This window comes from Lampetra fluviatilis, chromosome 53 (genome assembly GCF_964198595.1).
Source record: "Lampetra fluviatilis chromosome 53, kcLamFluv1.1, whole genome shotgun sequence".
Taxonomy (NCBI): domain Eukaryota; kingdom Metazoa; phylum Chordata; class Hyperoartia; order Petromyzontiformes; family Petromyzontidae; genus Lampetra; species Lampetra fluviatilis.
Window position 1 is genome coordinate 6103140 of NC_136327.1, and position 17770 is coordinate 6120909.

At 49.2% G+C, this 17770-nt stretch overlaps 1 protein-coding gene and 1 non-coding gene across 2 annotated transcripts; one reads left to right on the top strand and one right to left on the bottom strand.

The window, feature by feature from the left end:
• Positions 1-1284: 1284 nt before the first annotated feature.
• On the bottom strand, positions 1285-1376 carry TRNAY-GUA (transfer RNA tyrosine (anticodon GUA)). The gene is given in 2 exon segments: positions 1285-1320; positions 1340-1376. It is a non-coding gene; the product is annotated as a tRNA-Tyr (tRNA).
• A 2976-nt stretch (positions 1377-4352) lies between these two features.
• On the top strand, positions 4353-17750 carry AAGAB (alpha and gamma adaptin binding protein). Its single transcript, XM_078879289.1, has 10 exons — positions 4353-4569; positions 7348-7541; positions 8327-8423; positions 8777-8866; positions 9469-9549; positions 11110-11189; positions 11679-11811; positions 11933-12040; positions 14383-14432; positions 14980-17750. The coding sequence occupies exons 1-10, from the start codon at positions 4503-4505 to the stop codon at positions 15052-15054; spliced, it is 975 nt and encodes a 324-aa protein (XP_078735415.1). The 5' UTR covers positions 4353-4502; the 3' UTR covers positions 15055-17750.
• Positions 17751-17770: the final 20 nt, after the last annotated feature.

The window sequence follows — 17770 nt, forward strand, 5'->3', positions numbered from 1 at the left end:
CTGACACCTTTTTACAAGGAGTCATGTTTGCATAGACCGCAATGCCTGCAGTCATAATACAAACAAAAGAACATAACTCTGATAATGTGCACTGTCCTTAAAGTTGATTGAATTCTCACGTGAAAATTGTATTTTATTATGTTTAATTTTTATTATTTTATTATTTCCCTTCCCTTCTACGTGACTTTACAAGTGAAAATTGTATTTTATTACGTTTTATTTTTACCATTTTATTATTTCCCTTCTACGTGACTTTACCGAAAGAACCAACAATAAAGTGTTAACACTTCGGAGAATTTGCAACAATACCGCAAAAAATGTGCTGCCTCTGAGCTCTGGAGACCACCTGGTGAAGATTCCCTGCACGCGTTGACAACGATGGCGAAACAAGTGGAGACTCTGACTTTTTGAAGTTACTAACATTACTTTTGTTATCATGTTAAGGTGTATTGCCGGTTCTTTTTGTTCCATTCAAAACGATAGTCCCAAAAAGTGTTAACATTTTTTGGAAGCACCATGTATTATTAACACATTCCTGCGGAGGGAGCTGGTAGGAACGTTGGGTTGCTCGGTCAATGGCCAGGGTCAACGGCGGCGTGGTGTATTCCGCAAATATGCTCGACTGTGAGGGCGGGCACAAGCCGGCGTGAGTAGGTTAAACGTTGAGTTTTATAAGGGCACCACGGGGTGACCAGCCCCTCCCCACCCAGCCCCACCCAGCCCCTCCCCACCCTCTCCACCCAGCCCCTCCCCACCCTCCCCACCCAGCCCCACCCTCCCCACACAGCCGGACGGACGGACAGATGACGCCAAAATGTGAGACTAGGCTCTAAGGAAAGCTGTCTCGGGTGTGGACCAATCAACTTCAAGGACAGTGCACATTATCAGAGTTATGTTTTTGTTTGCATTATGACTGCAGGTATTGTGGTCTATGTAAACATGACTCCTTGTAAAAAAAGGTGTCCGTTTTGTTGCCAGATAGAAGGGTAAAAAACAATTATCATGATGTCTCGAGGTGTTGTGTGGTTGTCGTTGGGTGAGGAAGTCGTGTTGTGCACTCCCTTTGCAGTTTGCACGATTCGGTTAGAGTCCGCTAGAGGGCGGTGCGTCGCCAGGCAAAACGAGCAGACCGAACAAAAGGCATTGAGCAACAAAACACAAACGCGACATTTAAGATACAAACTTAACAAAATCCGTCCCGTAGACTCGAAGAGGCCGCTAATTCCAGCCTATACGAGCAAAACAACATTCGGCCGGTTGAAAGTAGATTTAAAAAAATAATCGTCCTTCGAGCCGGAGTCGAACCAGCGACCTAAGGATGTCAGCCAAGCGCGTTCATCTACAGTCCTCCGCTCTACCAACTGAGCTATCGAAGGTGATGGAGCAGTGGGCCGAACTCAGCGCTCACAAAGGGGAAGGCTCCCCCCATGTGGCTTTTAAATAAACAACACGCAGCGGGGCGACGTTTCGGACAATGGGCCTTCTCCATATGTAGCCGGAAAAACCCTTTTAGTATATTTTGGTACTGGCAAAGGAGGTCCCATGATGTTGCTGCTCACCCCGAGCTCTCATTACTCTGGTAGTGCGTTGTCTTTGAACTGTGCGCCTTTTGGCGTCATCTGGTCGAACACCATATGAGACTAGGCTCCAAAGAAAGCTGTCTCTGGTGTGGACCAATCAGTTTGAAAGACAATGCATAAATGATCAGAGTATTGTTTTTTTTGCATTTGACTGCAAGTATTGTGGTTAATGTAAGCATGATTCCTTGCAAAAGGTGTCAGTTTTGTTGACAGAAAAAAGGGGAAAACCCCTATTAGTATGATGGCCCTTATTCTTGGTTCTTTTGGTAAAATCACGTAAAGCGAATAGAATACGCTGCCAAGCTTAGCAGTGTTCATTAGGATGCTGTCTTTCCGACAGCTCTGTTCTTCGCCTGAGGACGGCTGCTTGAGTTGTGGCCGAAACGTCGTGAGAATTTTATTGTTTTATTTTTATTATTTTATTATTACTTCCCTTCTACGTGACTTTACCGAAAGAACCAAGAATATGAATCCCTGCAGTCACGAAAGCTTTAAATCGAAATGATGGTCATTCTTAATTGATGTCCTTTGAAGGGCCATTTCTCCGAAACGTCTCCAATTATTTTGATTCCCTTAAGGCCGTATTATTGTTGTTGTTGTTGTTGACGAAATGTGCTTGCGTGTTGTTGTTGTTTGACTTGCATCCCACTGGGATTTTTGCACAGCGTTGGTGTACGGTGCTTTTCTTTTGAAGACTTTGCAGTTTTTTCCTGGATTTTTCTGTTTGCGCATAGTCACTTTAAGATGTTTTCTTGGTCATGTTTTTGTTTTTGTTTGTTGTTTGTTGCGGTTGCACCCAATTCAAGAGCCGAATGGCTCACAGGGCTATACCAAATAAAATAAATGTGTGTATCACTGCCAACGCAACATCACCAAATAATTTCTCGAATATAAAACGAATACGCAGCCAATAAGCCGTTTACTTCCCGTAATCTGTCTCTCTGCATTAAAAAAAACATTCTTTACACATCCCATCATCCACACAGCCTTCTTGGGAGTGCATAATTTCAGCAGCAATGAAGTTCTTCTTGGTTCTTTCGGTAAAGTCACGTAGAATGGAAATAATAAAATAATAAAAATAAAACATAATAAAATAATTCTCACGACGTTTCGGCCACAACGCAAGCATTCAGACGCTGTCTCCCCGACAGACCTGGTCTTCACCTGAGGACGGCTGCTTGCGTTGTGGCCGAAACGTCGTGAGAATTATTTTATTGTTTTATTTTTATTATTTTATTATTTCCCTTCTACGTGACTTTACCGACAGAACCAAGAAGATGAATCCCTGCAGTCACGAAAGCTTTAAATCGAAAAGCAATGAAGTTCACCACAAGCAAAACTCCGGCCCGGTTTCACCATTCAACCTCTCATCAGCATCGCCAGCCTAGCGTGCACCATTCGTTCAGCACACAAGGAAAATATACTCTTAGTTCTTTCGGTAAAGTTACGTAGGTAAAAAATGAAATGAAAATTAATAAAAGTAAAACAATAAAACAATAAAATCACGACGTTTCGGAGGCAACACAAGTCTCCGTTGCCTCCGAAACGTCGTGATTTTTTAAATTAATTTTAATTTCATTTTTTACCTACGTGACTTTACCGAAAGAACTAAGAATATGAATCCTTGCAGTCACGAAAGCTTCAAATCTAGAAAACACAAGGAAAACTCCAGACCTGCGTCGTGCTTTTAGTACTGTTTGTCGTTGTAACTTTACGAATCGCCACTTACTGGACATCTGTGATATTAAAAACGCTTTATAGATCATCGGATTCCTAAATATTCTGAGTGCAAGGCAGAGGTCGCAACCGGGTACCCGATACCCGTACCCTACCCGATACCCGGCTACCCGGACCCGGCCGGGTGCGGCCGGGTACGAGTACGGGTAGGCCGTGAGTCACTGGTGAGTAACCGTTTGTCACTCATTTCCCAACGTCTTGTCTCTTCTCACAATTCAAGTTCCTAGAATCAACCCACCCGCGCCTGCAACATGGCTTCATCCCAGAGGTCGCAATCGGGTACCCATACCCGTACCCTACCCGATACCCGGCCGGGTACGGGTAGCCGGGTATCGGGTAGGGTACGGGTACGGGTAAGGAATCAAACCCCGTTTGCGACCTCTGGTGCAAGGCGATGATTATTTTCCTTCCATTACAAGTCGCCAGCGCTCCCTCTAGTGGTGTAAAGGGGCCGTCCATAAATGACGTCACGCACCTAGGGCGGGGGGGGGGTCAGACATTTGTGACGATGTGTGACGAGGGGGGGTGGGGTTTGAGAAATGTGACGTCACATCAAAATGCGCAACTTTAAATAAATATAGAATTGTTATAACAACAATAATTATTGTTATAACAACACTCCTACAACATCAGAGTGCAGCGCCACATTAAATACGCACTACAATGACAATAGTTTAAAGCGATTTGAAGCATGTTTTATTTTCAAAATATAAATATTGTTTGGGGGGGCAGAGCTTTGTGACGTCACATTTGAGGGGGGGGGGGGTCCGACTTTTTGTGACGCCGTGTGACGAGTGGGGGGGGGGGTCAAAAAATCGTCCAAAATCGCTTGACGTCATTTATGGACGTTCCCAAAGCTAATAATTGCAGGGGCTGCACCTTTACATTTCACCACTTAGAACTTACGACGTCTGTATTGTCCACTTCTTCTGGTCAGAAATGGATGAGGCCCTCATCCAGCAGTGGATTGAGCATAGCCGTTGCGTCTGCAGCTGACGAATAAAAAAACGCGAACCACGTGGTCTTTGACGCGCACCGGCCACCGTCGTCGACGTCACCCCGATGGCGCGGCCCTCTGCGTCCGCTCCGTCAAGTTAAACGTTTCCCCATCTTTATTTTGAACTCAATGTCAATTTTAATTTAAATAAAACAACGACAACAACAACAAACTAAACCACAGGGGTCATGGCGTTGCCCTCGATCGCCGTGGTCAGTTGCAGCGACAGCTTTTCGGCGGAGGATCTCGTGAAACGTGAGTTCGTTTGCAGCCTCGAAGAGCCTCGCTCTTGCCTGGTTTCCCTGCCCGGGCGAGTGGCGCCTTCCTCGGGAGTCGATGCGGGGGTGGTGGGGGGGGAAGCGCCGGTCGGTGTCTGTTCGTTGTCGTCAGCCGTGGTCTATCCACTGCTGCAAGAAGGCCTCCCCAAAGCCCGCCCCCCTTCTCTTACGATTCCGCGATGTAGTACACACCTGTCAAACCCCTTATTAGTGCCCTACCTTATTATTGCAGATCAATTCAGACCGTATTGGTCAGCCCGTGTCACTTATAAATCTCAACGTTCATCCTACAAAGTCCCATCACAAGGGAGAAACACACAAATCGATACAAATTACGTCACTAAACACATTTTTTTGCCCGTATTGAAACGGCTGTACGCCGTGTGGACCTGACAACTCAATTTTCCCTGCACAAGAATACGGGCTTGAAAGGTATGGGAGTATAAAATAAATGAAAACAACTAAATAAAATCACGACGTTTCGGGCGCAACACAACCTTCCTTCTTCAGGTGGGGACAACGTAGCGAAAGCACAACCGCTTAAGTGTGTGTCTGACGCACAAGAACGCTTGTGTTGCGCCCGAAACGTGATTTAATTTAATTGTTTTAATTTATTTTATTTTATACCTACGTGACTTTACCGAAAAAAACAAAGAGTATGAATCTTTGCAGTCACGAAAGCTTCAAATCTAGAATTAAGGTATGGGAGTAATCCATCGATCCACGTCCACACGAGCTGATGTAAATCGCTGAATTTCCGCGATTATCGAGTCTCGGCCACGGGCTTATAGATCAACCCATTTCCAGCAACGCGCCCAATTGCCCAACACACTTTTATTTTATGCTCTTATCATCATCATCATCATTGTCGACCGTTACAACACTCTGTCTCTTAAGTGTAATTTGTAAGCCGGCATCTCTCTCTCTCTCTTCATGCTGCTTTGCGTGAGTCGGTGAGTGGAACCCCCCCCCCAGGTGTAGTAGCGTCTCCCACATGGCAGGTTGAATCCCACCCCGCTCACCCGGGCATTTAACTCGAACCCGTGGCCAGATCACCCACAATGCCCCCGATTTCGTCAAGATCTCGTCAAGCCAAGCAAGGATTAACCTGGACAATTATTTTATTGGCGACTGCAATGCACGTTCGGTTGTTATTGGCTGCGCGGTTTGGGGCGGTGCATGTGACATGTAGTGTTGTACTGTACTGTGTTCCCGCCTCTTGTATCCCCTACCTTCACCAACCCGCAATGCCCTGTGTGGTGAAGAATGGTTAAACAATCGGTACGATTCACAAAGCAAGGGGAGGCCTCTTTCAGCGTTTAGACCAGTTTTCTTCACTAACATTCAGGGTGGTGGGCCACTTTCGCCGATAAGACATCATCAGTGTTAAGGCCGCCACACATTTGAAACCATTGGGGTTTGACAGCAGCACAATCATGGGGGTTTTGCCGCACGTTGTTTATTGTCGGGGGCTGCACTTTAGGGGCCGCACTAAAGGCCACCAGGGGCCGCCAGTGGACCGTGGGCCAGAGGTCGCAACCGGCTACCCGATACCCGTACCCTACCCGGCTACCCGTACCCGGCCGGGTACGGATACGGGTAACTGTTTGCGGCCCTGGTGCGGCCGGGTACGGGTAGGCCGTGAGTCACTGGTGAGTAACCGTTTGTCACTCATTTCGGGTAGGGTACGGGTACGGGTAGGGAACGGGTACCCGTACCCGGCCAGGTACGGGTACCCATTTGCGACCCTGGTGCGGCCGGGTACGGGTACGGGTAAGGAATGAAAACCCGTTTGCGACCTCTGCCGTGGGCCTAGTAGTGAAGACCGCTGGGTTAGATCGTCAAAGGGTTGTACAGGTAATTCATATGAAGATTTCCAGCCGAGGGTGACAGCGTCTATATACGTTCACACCGTCCGTCCGTCTGTTCATCCTTGAAGGGGTTGTCGGCGGGGTGGGGGGGGGCACGATAATTATTGCAAAGATGATCCAATGTGAGCGAAGTTTTAGTATAAAGTTGTGTTGCTGTGAAGGTACGTAGCTGATAGATCAATACAACTTATCAAATGGTTGGCAAAAACCTGGAGACCGAAATTAAATAAAAAAGGACCGTACAGGCTCATACAGTAGAGTATTTTCAAATATTCAAACGTATGTTCTGGCAGCTACCGGTTGGCTTCCATTACGCTAATTAAATATTGCATAAGTAAAACTTAACGTAAGTCTATGCCCACGTAAGATTATTGCAAACTGTTTTTTTACTGTGTAAAAAATGACCGGCACATTGTTTATCTGTAGCGCAGCTTTTAATTCTAGATTTGAAGCTTTCGTGACTGCAAGGAATCATCTTCTTAGGTTTTTTCGGTAAAGTCACGTAGAAAGTAAAATAAAATAAAAAACAAAAATCACGACGTTTCGGAGGCAACACAAGTCTCCGTCATCAGGTGGGACCGTCACAGCCAGATTAGCTGTATCAAGTGTAGCGCAGCTTTTAACCTCTCTTATTTTCAAGCAGGCTTGAAACCTGCACAGTGCTTGAATGGGTCATTAGCACGGTTGGCTATGTACTGTGCGAAAGACGTTCAATATACATGCATACATAACATGTATTATAGGCTGCGGAGCTGTGCAATGGGCAAAAAAGGTCAACACGGCAGAGGGCAATGCACCGTATCCGCGGGCGCGTCATCTGCCGCTCCGGTTTTGTACGAACTCCGCCGCTAAAACCGCGTGGTTTTTTTGCCCGCTGTGCGCAGAGGTTCTGGGGAGCGAGGGCTCGGCGGACGAGAGCGTGACGAGCGAGGACGGCGTGGAGTCGTTCCCGTGGCGCATCGACAACAAGTACTACTCGGCCAGCGTGCGCCTCTGTCCCCTGCGGAGCAAGTCCCTGGTGTCGCGCGAGTTCGGGGAATCGGTGCAGGCCTTCCTCGCTTACTTCGACGCGTCCCAGGTTGGTGTTTGCTTCGCGGACCGTCGCTCGTCTTTCCGCGTCGCCCATCCTTGGCCTCCCCGTCGCGCGATCTTTTTTCTTCACTCCCCGGCGAGAGTACGGATGGATGGCATTGCCGCACATGGCCTCTCTCATCCCGGTCAAGGTCAAGATGTCATCGTGGCCAAAGCCGTTGAGGTCACCGGATGTTCTCTCTGTGGTCGCGTGGATTTATCTCCGGGTCCTCCGTTTTTTTCCCTCCACATTTTAGAATCAACGTGCTTTTAGAGTATGTGGCTGCTATACATTGCCACGTGAAAAGCCACTTAGTTGAGCAATCATTTGTGGCGAGTTCGCTTCTGAAAAAGAGCTACATAGCTCAGTGGGCATTGCATTTAAAATTGTTTAGTTGATTTGCTCTGTCAGATCCCGCAAACCCTGCACAGTAGACACGTGACTACAGAGATGTACAAATGCAATCGCCATGGGCTCTCGTGTCTGTGTTCGTGCGTGTGTGGGGAGTGGTGGTGTAGCTGTTAGCGCAGGCTCGACAAACCCAGCGACTGTGAACAACAGTGACGATTAGCTGTACCGGTGTGGAGCCTCCCCTAGGTCGACTCAACCTCAACTGAGTACCTGGTGCAGTGTGTAAGCATCGCCATTAGGGAGACAAAGGTGGCCGGGCGTGGTGCTGGCCACCAACCCCCTAGTGTTGCCAATGCCAGCATTCATAGGTGCTACTCCGCTTACTGCACTTGCTCCAACAGTCTGTTAAGGCTACATGGGGGATCTTTGTCTTTGTGCAGAAGGGGGCGCTGGCGCAGGTGTCTGAGTGGCTGTCGTTCTCCCAGCACTGGGCGCCATCGGTGCTCGTGCTCGTGTGTGACCGCATCGGCGAGCAAGGTGACCGCAGCGCACGCTGCCCAGGGTTGTCGTGTGTGTGTGTGTATGTGCAGACGTGTGTGTATATGTGTATACGTGTGTGTGTGGTGTAGAGTGTGTGTGTATGGACGTGTGTGTGGTGTAGAGAGTGTATGTGTGTGTGTGGTGTAGTGTGTGTAGTGTAGAGTGTGTGTACGGAGGTGTGTGTGGTGTAGAGAGTGTGTGTGTATGGACGTGTGTGTGGTGTAGAGAGTGTGTGTGTGATCTTTGTCATTTTATGGGTGTGTAGGTGCTTGCTGACAGCACTTGCCCCATCAGTCTGTTTAGAGTCTATATGGAGTAGCTTTTGTCTTTGTGCTACTTGCGTGTTGCAGGTGTCTCTCGCAGGGAGGCACAGGAGTGGTGCATCCAGTCGGCATTTGAGTTGGTTGAGTTGAGTCCCCTTGAGGCCCTGGATGAGGATGGTGAGTACCCCCACCCCCTCATCTTCTGCTGCTCCCCATGGTCTAGAGATGGGCTTTCCAACCTTTCTGCCCACCACTGTCAACCGCCAGCAAATATCTACTGACCGCCGTTTTTACTGTTTTACGCTCCAAGCTGATTTTCCTGTCGTGCCGAAAATGTGTTGCGTTTTTCGGATATCCCATTTCTTCTGTGGCACGGGCGAGAGAAGTGATGGACCGATGCGGTACACAAGGATGCGCTTAGTTGATTGGACTTGCCGGTGACCGATATCAGCACGGTCAAGATCGGCCTTTGTAGAGGAGGTTTGTCAAGGATGCTGCTGAAGAGTTGGAGGCAGTTGCCCTCTAGCAACAACGGAGGGCAGAGAAGCGACGCTCACAACAACAACCGGAGCGGCGAGTGGCTAAAGCGCAAATAATTGGCACAGTGGGGGGAGCACAGTTGGTGCTTGTGCCAGTCATCTCTGTCAGTTATCCCATGGCACCTGGGTCTATTCCATGACCAAAATGCACCTAGCATGGCACAAGCACCGTGGTGGTGACGTCATCTCCACTTGGTGGTGAACGGCGATTGTTGTTGTTCTGTTTTTGTGTGCGCGTAGATGACTTTCCAGAGACGACTGGCATCAAGAGGATCATTCAGGCCCTGAGTGCCCACGTGTGGCCTAACCTGCAGATGAAAGGTAGAGAAACACTACGTGTATTAACGCATCGCACCTCCGATTAGCACGGTTGGCTGCATACGGTGTGAAAGAGGAAAGAAATAGGTTATACATACATACAAAGTACACGACGTGCATTTATTGGTCCGAATAATTGTGAGGTTGATAATTGGTTTTTTACCCTTCTATCTGGCAACAAAACTGACACCTTTTTTACAAGGAGTCATGTTTGCATAGACCACAATACCTGCAGTCATAATGCAAACAAAAAACATAACTCTGATAATGTGCACTGTCCTTGAAGTTGATTGGTCCAATCAACTTCAAAAAAACATAACTCTGATAATGTGCACGGTCCTTGAAGTTGATTGGTCCAATCAGCTTCAAGGACAGTGCACATTATCAGAGTTGTGTTTTTTGTTTGCATTATGACTGCAGGTATTTTGGTCTATGCAAACATGACTCCTTGTAAAAAAGGTGTCAGTTTTGTTGCCAGATAGAAGCGTAAAAAACCAATTATCATATTTTTTACTGGCAAATGAGGTTCCAATGGAATTGTGAGGTTATTAAAAACTCGAGGACAGCCAATACTATGAATGCCACTCACCACCACTCATCACCACTCACCACCACTCACCACCACTCATCACCACCACCACTCGCCACGACTTGCCACCACTCACCACCACTCACCACCACTCGCCACCACTCACCACCACTCATCACCACTCACCACCACTCATCACCACTCATCACCACTCACCACCACTCATCACCACTCATCACCACTCACCACCACTCATCACCACTCGCCACCACTCACCACCACTCACCACCACCTACCACCACTCATCACCACTCACCACCACTCGCTACCACTCACCACCACTCACCACCACTCGCCACCACTCGCCACCACTCGCCACCACTCGCCACCACTCGCCACCACTCACCACCACTCACCACCACTCACCACCACTCATCATCTTCATCACTATCCATGGGCAGTTAACGCATAGGTGTCCACTGTACATTTGGTCATTTGTTGTTTCCACTTTCCTCTGTCTTGTGCCAATATTCTCAAGTGTTGCCGCGTCTTTCTGGCACCGATCTCTTATGTCGTCATCCAGCCATTCTCTGTTAGGTCTTCCTCTCCTTCTTCCGGTTCGATCCATTTTTCCGAACAGCGCACTTTAAATTTCGATTTAAAGCTTTCGTGACTGCAGGGATTCATCTTCTTGGTTCTTTCGGTAAAGTCACGTGGAAGGGAAATAATTCGTGAGAATTGCATTTTATTATGTTTAAATGTTATTATTTTATTATTTCCCTTCTACGTGACTTTACCGAAAGAACCAAAAAGCGCACTTTAAATGTTCCTGTTGTTGTCCATCCTCCTACACATGTGCCCGAACAGTGCTCTCGCCACTCACCGTTCATCAACACACCTTGACACTCGCCACCCACCAGTTAACAAAGTTGCGAACCTCCCAATGAGATTCCAACAGCTCCTCTTGCGGCACGCTAACCCCCTATGCCACCGCTCCCCACCCCTGCTGCAAACACTGCGGCCGTGTCTCGCAGAGCGGACGGCCGGGGGCATGCTGAGCTGTGCGTTGGGGGCCCTGGAGGGTAGGCGAGCGGGTCCCGGCACACACAGGCAGGTGAGTGGGCCCCCCCCCCACTTCGTCGTCCCCGCCGACACCCCTACGGTTTGACCCTGACACATTGTCACAACTCTGTGAGGCCACCAACGATTGCTCAACTAAGTGGCTTATAATGTGGACATTTATCGCAGCCAAATACTCTAAACTCATGTTTCTAAATGTGGAGGGAGAAAACCCGGAGCACCCCGAGAAAAATGCACGCAACCACGGGGAGAACTTGCAAACTCCAAATATACACGAGGTGTCGGGATCTAACCCACAACCTCCTGTATACCAGGCAAGGGAGTTAACATCTCGCTACTGTGGCACCCTGAGTTGTGCTCAAGTGGTCTTCCTTCCAAGCACCGTCCAGACTCAGAAATGCTCAGCTTCTGAGCTCTGATGAGAACGGACAAACTATTGATGATTTGGTCGTAGCCTCTCACACAGGTGTTAACGCGCGCTTGCCTTGCGTGCTCACCTCTGCGTGCTGCCGATTCTCTTCAGTTCGACGAGGACGAGGAGGACGAGGAGGAGGGTGACGCGGTGGAGGATGAGGTGGAAGAGGAGGAGGAGGCGCAGGAGGCTGAGAGAGTCACCCCCCAGCCGAATGGCGAGAGCAGGGGGGGGGCGGCCGTGGGTGAGTTGGCGGCACGAACACGCAACAACAGAGACTGGACGCTGTTGTGTGTCACCGCGGTTGTCGGTAACAAGGAGAGAGACTGGAGACTCTTGATCGCGTGGTTGTCTCTCGCCGTCAGAATCGATGCTGCAGACCGACATCCAGGAGTTGGCGGCGCTCACCACGGCCGACTCTGCCGACTGCGAGAACTTTGAGCGCCTCTACGAGAAGCTGCGCGAGATGAAAGGTGGTGATTGGTTACAAAAATGTTGTCCCTTTTTTTTCTTCCCGGTTCCACTTGAACTTGCGCGGCACAATTGTCGGCCGCGCCACCGCGACCCTGTACACGGAGGCCCGTGCGTGCGGTGATAGTTTTGATGTCTAGAGTTATAAGCGGGATGATGGACGGACATTATTTGCTTTTATCGTAGTATAGCGATGATGATTATAAAACAAACATCTTGTAGCTTCCATAACACAGGTTTTTTTGGGTTAGATTGGATGAATATAAATGTGTCGTTCAACCCGCCACCACCCGACACAGCCAATTAGTAAGGTTTGTCACGTAAACAGAACCTGCCAATTCGTTACTAGTGTTGAGGAGTTTTCACGGACGCACTCGGAGACGAAGGTAAGTTATGGGCTTTCGCCAAAGGTTTATTAAAGGCTTTACAAATTAACACACAAGGGTACACAACTCCCAGGGGCTAGGGGTCCAACACTGAGTCCTGGTCCCTGCCGGCTAGCTCCGGTCTCTCTCTCTCGTGTCGGATCGGGGACTCTGCCGACTCCACCGAGCGGAGAGAGAAGCACCTCTATCGGCTACCACCGGCTTCTCCCCAGACTCCCTATTCGATCCCTCTCTACCCCTGGTTCCCTCTTCACCCTTCCTACTCTACCCATTCCCATGGTGACCCCGCTTTCATCACAGGGTCTCCCTAAAGTACTCCACAAGACGTGACGTCATAGAGCCGCCCAGCGCGCATGACGTCACGTTCCGTGGCGTCATCGCACTGGACGGCACACATGACGTCACGTCCCCATTTTACTCCTCTACACTGGTACAGCACACTGGTGTGTTGGAGAGCAAAGCCACAACATTTACAATCCGAGTACGACGTTTCGGCAGTAATTACAACTGGCTTCATCAGACGACAGCCAGATTTGTGGAGAAATCCTGTTTCATTCTTTAAATAGATGGGTAGATTGGTGACATCATTTGTGAGTTACTTTAACTGTGTGTGGTATTACCTTTGAATCTCTGAATCTTTTAACGACACATTTATATATTTACGCAATCTAACCCACCAAACAAAAAAAATACCTGTATTATGGATGATATTGGTCGCGAAAGCAGTACGTGTTAAACTGATCTTGCAGCTTATCAATAGTCGTACGATGGCGATTTGAAACATATTTAACTCAATCATCCGTCAATGATTGTGTGTACGGTATTGCGTTTTGCATTCAATGGTGTCCTATAGTTTATAGAAGTGCCCTTCTCAATAACATTCGGGAACTCAGGGGAATTTGTTTACAAGTCTACCTCTGAGTTTGCTCGATTGAAGTGCTCAATAACCTTGGCCTAGGAAGCCAGTTGGGCTGTCAGACTAAAATCGATATTTTATTTATATGTGGAGACGCAGGGATGGAGTTCTGCTTACATGGGCATTTACCCACAATGCTCCAGGGCAATGCATAATGAGTTGCCATTCGTCAATAGGTTGTCTAGAGTGACCAATCGCAAACAACCGATCGCCCCGTGAACACGGTGTTGTGAGTTCTCCGAGTCACGTCTCACATTCTCAACAACAACAATAACAACAACACAACAATGTATTTTACGAGTGCTATGTTTGGGGCGCCGTGGTGGCGAGATGTTAACTCTTTTGCCTGGCATATTTCCAGTTGGCATGTGTCTCTCTCCATGTGGTTGTGTGGATTTTTGTCCGGGTCCTCCTGAATGCGTGTTGAGGTTCAGTGAGGCTTTTCCGGACAGGGAAGCGAAAAAAAGTCCAATGCTCTCCCATATTCACTGACCCGCACTGACCAAGATGGTGAAGTATTGTCAAATATAAACCCCAGCACCCCACACGGCATGGGGAGGCCCTCATCCAGCGGTTGATTTTCCAAAGGGCTGTGCACACGTACATGTGCATTCCAGTATTGGGTTTAATGGATTGGGTTATCTAGATTGAAAACTAATTGATTTAGGACTGCTTTTTTGTGTTTAGTTTGTTGTCCTTCCTCTCTGCATCTCCTATTAGCAGGGTTGGTTACGTACGGTGCGAAAGAAGTTCAACGTACAGTAAAACCTTGGATTGCGAGCATAATTCGTTCTGGAAACGTGTTTGTAATCCAAAGCACTCGTATATCAGCTGTGATCGCGTGATGCTCGGCAGACAAAGAGTATACACGTACGACTCGTATTGCAAGACCTCGCTCGTTTATCAAATTAATATTTATTTCAAATTTTTGCTCGTCTTGCAAAACACCCGCAGACCAAGTTACTCGCAATCCCAGGTTTTCCTGTACACGCATATTGCTGCTGCCGCTGAGACGTGCGGGAATTGTTTCTCTGCGTTACAGACAGAGCAGTGACGATGCCACACGGCCAGCGCAAGGTGCACGCCGAGAAGGTAACGACATGTGGCCTGACCTGACCCAGAGCGCACGCGTGCCATTCGTCGCTCATCGTCATCAGCCATGATCGATCCACTGCTGGATGATGAAGGCCTTTCTGAGCCACCGCCATCTCTCGCACGGCCCTGCAATTTTAATGTTCCGTAGAGTGTCTGCACACGGGCCGATTTAATTTCTCCATTTTTTGCGCAGGATCGGTGCTATGTTTTTGTGCAGGTAACGCTCACACACACAGGGAGCAGTAGTGCAGTGGTTAGCGCGCTGTGCTACGAACCCGGCCACCCGAGTTCGATTCCATCTCGCAGCCAACGAATATCTGAAACGGTCCTGGGACTCTCCTAGATCGAATCGGCCTAAAAATTAGTACCAGGTGCGGTTGGTAAACATGAGCGTCATTGGGTAAAGACAAAGGCGGCCGGGGTGCTGTGGTGGCCACCCACAGCCTCGTGTGCCGTGCCGGCCTCAATAGGTGCTACCCGCAAACTGCAACTTGCACCGACATTCTGTTAAAAGCTGTTCGGGGGGATATTTGTCTTTGTGCAGGTGGCCAAGGCGTTTTGGATGGCTATCGGAGGAGACCTGGATGAAATCGATGGCTTGTCATCTGGGGAAGATTGAGCCCCTTAGGACGAGGGGTTTATGGCCTTCACAAGGATCGCCTGCAAACTGCTTTAAAAAAAAACAACGCCTTTTAACGAATGCCCCCCACGCTACGCGCCCCGCAGCTGTTCATCTTTGCTCCACGCTAGAAATCGTTCCTCTGCGGCAGACACAACACCCTGCTGAGGGGATATCAACTCGTCAAATAAAAGTCTTAAGTAATTTCCGGCTCAAGTAAGCATCGAGAGCATTGGTGCTCATCTTATGTTTACAGCCCTGAACCGCGGTGGTGGAAATTCCACATTCCTACGGAGGGGATGATTCTCTCCACAGAATAACCACTGTTGAGTCCCCCACAAAGTGATACCTATTTTAGCGTCCCCACAGGGATGATTGGCTGAGTCAGCCCCCCCCCCCCCACCACAACCGCGGGTTGAACCCTCAATCTTCTAATTGTGAGCTGTGAGCTGCTGCTGCTGCACCGACCAGGGTTTTCTGTCTAAGTCCCGAGTCAACCTTCACTCAGTGGGGGAGGTCGCTCCTTCTCCTTTGCTGCCCCAGCCATCAGGAAGTCTATTTCCCCCCCAGCCACCATTCTCGCCGACTCCCTGCTCTCATGGTTTGAGTGCAGGCTCACGTCATGAATTGCCTCTGCCTATGCCTGGCTGCCTTTTCTCTGTAAAACAAGTATTCCCACTCTCTTGAGATGTAGCCTCGTTTAGACGCCGTTTAAATACGGCGAGTCCTCGTTTAACGCGGCAGTAGATGCGTTCCTGAAAAGTGCCCCGTTAAGTTAATGGGCGCGTTCGGCGAAAACAGTTTTCCCGTAAATAATGTCGCGATAAAGTCTTGACGAAATACGACGTACTGTCAAACCTTGGGTTGCGAGCATAATTCGTTCCGGAAACGTCTGTAATCCAAAGCACTCGTATATCACTTGTGATCACGTGACACTCGGCAGACAAAGCGTATACTGTACATGCTACTCGTATTGCAAGACCTCGCTCGTTTATCAAATTAATATTAATTTTAAAAAAATTTGCTCGTCTTGCAAAACACTCGCAGACCAAGTTACTCGCAATCCAAGGTTTTACTGTGCTTCGTTACACCATGCAGTGAGATGGCGGGGCAAACAACTGGGGTTAGGCCGCAATTTTACTGTATCACTCCGCGTACCGTATCATACCGCTCGGCCACGCAGCTCGCGAAAGTAGTTTGTCGTCGACCGTTCGGGAACCGCATTGTCGCGCGAAATACGTTGCCTCGTGGGAGAGCTGCGTTAAAGCGAAAACGCGTTGAGCGACTGACTTGCCGTACACATTGTGTTGGATATCGTGCCTCTAATGGTTGCAGGGGTCACGTGAAGCCATTATGCAACACGTTGAAAATAGCTGTCGCGCTCGCGATTCACGCACGCTTCATGAGCACATGAGAAAGTTCTCCTGCACGGTTATCCATGCCACGGGCTGCGCCCTGCACCCTCCGTCTCAAAAGGCTCGTGACCTATGATTTCAGATCGTCTCGTGTAATGGATTCACATTGCATCTGCAGCAAGTAGAGGCCGCTGCACTGACCAAATCCTTGAAACAGAACCCATTCTCGAATCGAACTGTGACCGTGAATTGTCACAATTGTATTTGGGCAAAGGGGTGAATTGTCAGCACCCCCACGCCCGCGCCACCCACCACCGCCCACCCAGTCGTCACAGACCACACTGAAAACGAAACGGAGGTTGTGGTGCATGGCCACATCTGCAATACACCCGGGGTGCGTACAGTGGGCAAGAGCGCTTCTATTGAACGACCTGTTTAGCCCACAGCCGTCCCTTGGGCTACAGCGAATCTGGGCGACTGCCCCGGGCCCCACATTTGGGGGGGGGGGGGGGGCGCTTCGACGTCACGGTGTCGGATGTGATACTTGCGGTTTAGTTTGAAGGCGTGGTGGGGGGGGTGGTTTCTCCGTGTCCCGTACCCTTCCTATCGACGACCCTGCCCATAGCGCGTCGTCGTAACCGGAGCTGAACGTCGCGTGGTTCGTGTCAAAATCCAGCCAAACAGAGGAGGAGGCGCCGCTCACTGGCTGAGCGGTTGCGTGACGTTGCGAGGCGCTCGGCGTCGCCAAAGGCGGCACCGTTCAATTGGAGCCAGCGGCCCCGGACGCCTCGTAGTGTCGCCACGGTAGAACGCTCTGCACATTGGAAACACGCACCACGCTCCACCCCGGCTTACAGACCATCGCACGCTCGGGATTTCTTACGGATTATCGGAGGCGCGACCATAGAGCGCTTTGTCTTTGTTTGTTTGCCTCTGCGTCGTGTTGAGTTTCCTTGTGTAAATCCCACTGCTCATGCCAGCTATCGGAACCCGATATACGTGGCCGTGGTGGTTGGTAACTCGGGCGACGTGGTTTTTTTTTTTTTAAACTGAGGTACAATTGTCGCTCGCAGTGCGCACGCACTTGATCGTACCACCGCTGCACACAAGTAGTCGGTATGTAGGGGGCCGTCCATAAATGACGTCACCCACCTGGCTGGGGGGGGGTCAGACATTTGGGACGATGTGTGATGAGGGGGGGTGAGAAATGTGACGTCACATCAACATGCGCAACTTTACTTAATTAAATAGACTTTTTGATAAATGTTTTCTCCTACAACATCAGAGTGCAGCGGCCACATTAAATACGCACTACAATGACAATAGTTTAAAGCGATTTGAAGCATGTTTTTTTTTTGGGG